Source organism: Triticum dicoccoides, chromosome 5B, assembly GCF_002162155.2.
Source record: "Triticum dicoccoides isolate Atlit2015 ecotype Zavitan chromosome 5B, WEW_v2.0, whole genome shotgun sequence".
Taxonomy (NCBI): domain Eukaryota; kingdom Viridiplantae; phylum Streptophyta; class Magnoliopsida; order Poales; family Poaceae; genus Triticum; species Triticum dicoccoides.
The window spans coordinates 682,205,198-682,211,045 of record NC_041389.1 but is presented as its reverse complement, the minus strand read 5'-3'; the positions used below and the strand labels follow the sequence as shown (position 1 = coordinate 682,211,045).

Sequence of the window (5,848 nt, the reverse complement as noted above, 5' to 3'; positions counted from 1 at the left end):
CTACGTTGCTTATTATGCCATGCTACGCTAGTAGACGTGGATTGGGTGAGTGAATTTCCATGACAGATGTGAGATTGTTAATCAATGGTTTATTTAAGGTGGCAACATTAATACACATCTGGGTGGATTGAGGTACCTGGTTATTCTAGGATTGCCTGTCTAGGCACCTGGGTAGACCAGGATTGCCTGTTTTTTTATGGACCGCCACCCAGGCTCAAAGGGATCATAAGATTATTCATGGTAGAAACTTCCGTGTGCAGCCACATGCTATTATGGGCTCTAGCATAGTTGACTAAGTCGTGCGAACTCTTACAGTGGTAGACTAGCAGATGTAGGGGAAAGTAGGTGTACCGGTCTACCCATCGTAAGGTGCTAGCGCTTCTGAAAGACTATGTCTCGGTCATTCGTTTCTCAAACACCATGTAGTGCGAGAAAACCAACGGAGGAGATCGAGTCATGTGGGGAAAAGTGCGCAACCTCTGCAGAGTGTATAAACTAATCATGATTAGCCGTGTCCCCGGTTATGGACATCTTGAGTATCTAGTACCTGGATTATCGTGTGAATCTCATCATGTTACTTTAATTAATATTGTTGGGTTTGTTTAATGATGATGCTTAATTGGGATTAAGGATGCTGTCAACCATTCTTAATGTTTAACAACCACCATGATAGTTTATTCCTTTGTAGTAGGGAAAAATTGGCTTTACGCAAAAACTGTAACCATAGAGCTATCCACCAAGCCATATATGCATGTAGTATAGCTTTACTCTTTCATCATTCTCTATGTGTTACTTTGCCAGCATATTCCATGTGCTGACCCGTTTTCGGGCTACAACGTTCATGTTGCAGACTTTTCAGACGATGAGTAAGATGCTTTAGGATCGTGGTTTTATACTCAGTGATGCCGTTGGAGTTGATGGACTCACTTATCTTCCAAGCCTTCCGCTGTTATCATTATTAGATGACCTTAAGCCATATTTATTGTAATAAGTTTCTCTTTGGAGACCTTCGATGTAATAAGTGTGTGATTGCTACTCTGTTATAAATCTTTTAAGTACTGTGCGTGTCAGCATTACTGATTCAGGGATGACACTGATGCACAGAGATCGGACTGTTTGAGGTCTGGTCGCTATATTCAGAGAGGGTAATGAAATCTAACTTGTGCTCTATAGAAGCATCCGCCAGAAATCTTCGTTTAGCCAAGTCAGCCAGACCTCTGCTATTCCAAAATATTCCCTTCATATTTCATCATGAAATTTGTTTAGTAGTCAGGATTCTAACGCTTCTGCGCACAGCCGAGGCCGGATATATCTTCCAGTTTCATTTGCGCTTAGGCTTGTTTTGCTTATCAACTCGGTCCATACAACCGAGCTCAGTGAGCCTACATGCCTCTGAATCTGATGAAATAAATAAATATATCAGATTAGATGGCCATCACCATCGACTTAAATATAGAACAATCGAATTAGATGTATACACTCATATTGACAACGTGTATAGTTGCCTTTGCTGTACACGTAAGGCTTGGAAAGTCAAAGTTTGATGTCCAACAAAAAGATGATAAACAACATTAAGCGCTTGGTTTATGTTGATGTCCAATCCATACACACGCAGTATCTAAGAAATTTTGTGTAGCTTTATAATTTTCTTAGAGCTAGCGCACCGGGGTAACAGTGATATATTTTGGACAGTTGCTCCCTTGATCTGTTCTAGTGAAGCTTAATTAGAGGGCCGTGTTTGGTAGGTATAGAAGTATCATTTCTGTCGTGTTGCTGTTAACAGTTTTGCTCGTCGGTGCTTGCCGCTGCCTGACATTTGTTGACAGTTTTGACTCTTGACTCTTGGCCTGTTGGATAGGATAGAGACATGCATTACATGCATGATGCATGTCAAGTTCGATTCAAGGACTAGCTAACGGATGACCAACTTTTGGTGTTGTTTCTTTTATCTGTTCTTTTAGGGTAGTTTAGACTGTTTTGTTTGCTACTAGCACTCTAGCAGTAATGGAACCATTAATTTGGTCGTGTTGCTGTTGAAGGTTTTGCTGGCCGATGCTGCAACTGCCCGACATTTGTTGCGAGCAGATCGACCGGATGATTATCTAAAGAAACTCTTAGTCCTGACTCTTGACTCTTGACAAATCGGACAAAAGAGCAAGCCGCCGAGCACATCTTGTTCAAGGCCATGAAAGACGAGACCAAGCTTTGGGTCTCATCGGGTGCAAAAAAATTAGGAACCATTATACCTGCAGAGTAGTTCCTTGCTTTCTATGGGTGGGCCTCACGGCCTTTGTAATACAAACTCTATTCATTACTTAATTATTAATACTGTAGATGAGGCAGAGCTTTTGCCTTCATTTAAAAGAAACGGATACATCCAATGCTTCAGGACATGAAGAAAATCTAGATTTAGCAAAAGGATTCTCAAACTCATATGTCGGAAAGGAGGAACCCCGATAGATACAAACTACCATTTTTAAAACTCATATAGGTGGACAAACTTGTTTTACATCACTAGTATATCACAGGCTCTCCATCTAGTCATTCATCTTGGTCGTGGAATACGTGTACGTATGCTCACTCGCTAACTAGTACAGTATATTAGACAAGCTTATATAGTGAGTAAGCTGAGGCAGATAGCTAGGTAGCAAAAGTGTACAATGGCTTTAGATCAGCTCAAGCAGCTTGTACCATGCCTTCTCCTCCTGTCGATTATGTCGTCCTTGTCCCAAGCGAAGGCACAACAGTGCAACCGCCCCGGTTCAGATGAGAACCGAAAGGGCAACTACTCCATGGACGACACCAACTTCCGATTCCATACGATCGGCAAAGATTCCGGGTTCCTACGGACGATGGTTGGCCTGGACTTGCTCCGCAACCTGTCCGACGCCGACGTGAACAACACCGGTGTGTTTTCCATCTTCGACCTCTGGATAACTCTCTGGCAAGTTGGCCAGGAGCAGCTGAGCATCGACGAGGCGTCGTTCAGCATCACCATGGTCTATCAGCCGCTGATGGACCAGAGCCGTAGTGGCCTCACCTTCCTGATCCTCTCTTACAGATTGCTAACAAGTCTCGAAGCGTATGTGGGGGCAAATAGCTCCTTAGCGAAGCAACTGGTGGCCATAGATATCTCCAACCCCACAACCCGAAGCGCCTCCGTCTCCGGCAGCTCCTTCTCTGTCCGGATCGGTGCACTGGCTAACCTCACCACCTCGGGCACGAGGTACAACAATAGCACCATGGCTGTCGTCATCAACATTGATCCGGTGGCAGCTGCCATCTCTAACTATTCAGTGTGGATCGACTACGACCGTGTGGGGCATAGCCTGTCGGTCTACGTGGACGTTGAAGGTAGGCTCAAGCCTGGTAACGCCATAGCCGAGGTGAACCTTAGGATCAGCAGCATCGATTTCCCATACGTCCGTTTCGGCCTCCTCTCCACGACCGCGCAGCTGCTTCGTGCCGGAGCCATAAAATGCAGTGCAATAGTCGAGGGCTTACCTCGCTCCTACGAGGAGGACAAAGCAGGTGGATTACTGTCGAGGAAGGAAACCATCATAACCTCCATCCTCGGGTCCATAGCCGGCACCGCCGGTATGGTTGCCGCCGTGGCGTGCTACTTCGGCTCTAGGTACCGGCGGTGGCACAAGGAGCTAGACAAGCTCGCCAGGTCTATGGAGCGCCTCCCAGCGGTCCCAAAGAAGGTCGACTTCGCTGACATCTACAAGGCCACCCGCAACTTCCACGAGGACATGAAGCTTGGTGGAGGTGGGTTCGGTACAGTGTATAGGTGCACGCTCCCTGCTGCCGCTTCTAAGACGGGGCAACCAATGGATGTGGCCATCAAGAGGTTCACCCGTGACGTGCAGGACCGCCGCTACGACGACTTCCTCGCCGAGGTTAGCATCATCAGCCGGTTGCGCCACAAGAACATCGTCCCCCTCATCGGTGAGCATCGTCTAACTACTACTACTACGGTACTACCTACGATCCATTATAAGTGTCGCTGTTTTAAATTAACTCCAGTTCAAAACTGCAACACTTATTCTGGATCGAAGGAGTAGTATTTAGTCTAAGTTATGTCACTTTAGCCCCTCGCTACTCCCAAATTTTATAATTTGTAGGGGCCTTTATTTTTACTTGGACTTAAGATTCTGTATGACTCTCCGCTTAAATATTTATCGGTAATGATAACTCCCGAATGTTCGGGAGTTAAGCATGGCAACCCGAACGGGTTTAGATGGCAAGTTTAGTTTGCGTGAGATTAGGAAAACATGGCAATTTTCTGACAAAAAAACGAAAAAGGACGAAGTTGCCATCCCCTATGAACTAAAGTTGCCATCTAAAATGAATTAAAGTTGCCATGTAAAAATATTCGGGATGAAATGCTCAAAATCCGAATGTTCGGGAGTTATTGGATTCCATATTTATTAGGAGGAATGATTAGTATCTTTGTTACTCCCAATGTTCGATTCATTATTGAAATCATACAAAATTGTAATTCTTTATTACTCATTCATTATTTGTTGGTTTAACCTTCGTTACATATCCATTCTAGGCTCGTAGCGATGCACTCATAGAACTACAGATGTCGAAGAATGGTTTTCCTAACTATATGCGCTTAATCATTTTCCAGGCTGGTCTTATAACAAAGGAGTGCCGCTGCTTGTGTTCGAGTTCATGACCAATGGCAGTTTAGACCAACATCTCTTCCATGGAGGCGGTAGTGACACAAGACAGCACCACACCAACAATGCCATCAGGCAATGGGCAAAACGTTACGAGATTCTCAAGGGCATAGTCACCGCCTTGCACTATGTCCACCACGAGTACGAGCCTCTGGTGCTGCACCGTGACATCAAGGCAAGCAACATAATGTTGGACTCGAGCTTCCGCGCTCGCCTCGGCGACTTTGGCTTGGCTTCGACCGTCGCCGTTGATAGGAACTCCGTCACTGGCATGGGTGGCACCTGGGGCTACATCGCACCAGTGTATCCAGTTTGCCGCAAGGCAACACGACAAACGGACATCTATGCACTCGGTGTGCTCATCCTCGAGGTTGTCACAGGACAACGGGCGCTCGTTGATCATCAGGTGGTGGATGACGATGACATCCACATCACGGATAGGGTGTGGCGTCTGCACCGTGAGGGGAGGTTACTGGAGTGCATGGATGCCATGTTGATCAACGATTCTTCCCTTGATGATGAGGAGCAGCTAGACACTATCGGCGATGTGGAATGCATGCTGCTCTTGGGCCTAGCGTGTAGCAACCCGAATCCATCAGACCGGCCCACCATGCCTGAAGTGGTGCGTGTCATCGCCAACTCAAGTCCGCCGCCACATGTTCCTCCTCAGAAGCCAATATTTGTGTGGCCACCGCAGGAAGAGGGGCGTTCAGGGGCCTCCGATGATGATAGCACGGGTACATCGATGATGAATAATCTCGACAAGAGTATCGTAAGCACCACCTGACCACTAGAGAACATGCCTCATTTCAACTCCAACACTCTGTGTACGTCACGGCAAGCAATTCCTCTGGTCCATGAGGAAATGCTAAGGAGCATATATAGTGAAAATGAAAATTCACTTGTTTCATTTAATGTTGATGTGATTTTGCCCAATTTAAGAAGCTTGAGTATTTTTTATGTATAAGTTAATGTCATGAGTCATATGTATGAAATAAATAAATATATACTGTATATCAGATTTTGGCCATCACCATCGACTTAAATATAGAACAATCGAATCAGATATAGGCACTCATATTGACAACGTGTATAGTTGCCTTTGCTGTACAAGGCATGGAAAGTCTAAGATTGATGTCCAACAAACTATGATAAGC

General features: G+C 45.5%; 1 protein-coding gene across 1 annotated transcript; it reads left to right on the top strand.

The window, feature by feature from the left end:
* The first annotated feature begins 2,660 nt into the window (after positions 1-2,660).
* On the top strand, positions 2,661-5,478 carry LOC119310499 (probable L-type lectin-domain containing receptor kinase S.5). Its single transcript, XM_037586235.1, has 2 exons — positions 2,661-3,951; positions 4,640-5,478. Exons 1-2 carry the CDS (start codon positions 2,661-2,663, stop codon positions 5,476-5,478), a joined length of 2,130 nt encoding a protein of 709 aa, XP_037442132.1.
* Positions 5,479-5,848: the final 370 nt, after the last annotated feature.

What these genes read in the sequence shown, in the direction of transcription:
- LOC119310499 (XM_037586235.1), top strand. Translation starts at nt 2,661, where the DNA reads ATGGCTTTAGATCAGCTCAAGCAGCTTGTACCATGCCTTCTCCTCCTG. An exon ending in GAACATCGTCCCCCTCATCG is followed by an intron (nt 3,952 to 4,639) that starts GTGAGCATCGTC and finishes ATCATTTTCCAG; the next exon opens with GCTGGTCTTATAACAAAGGA.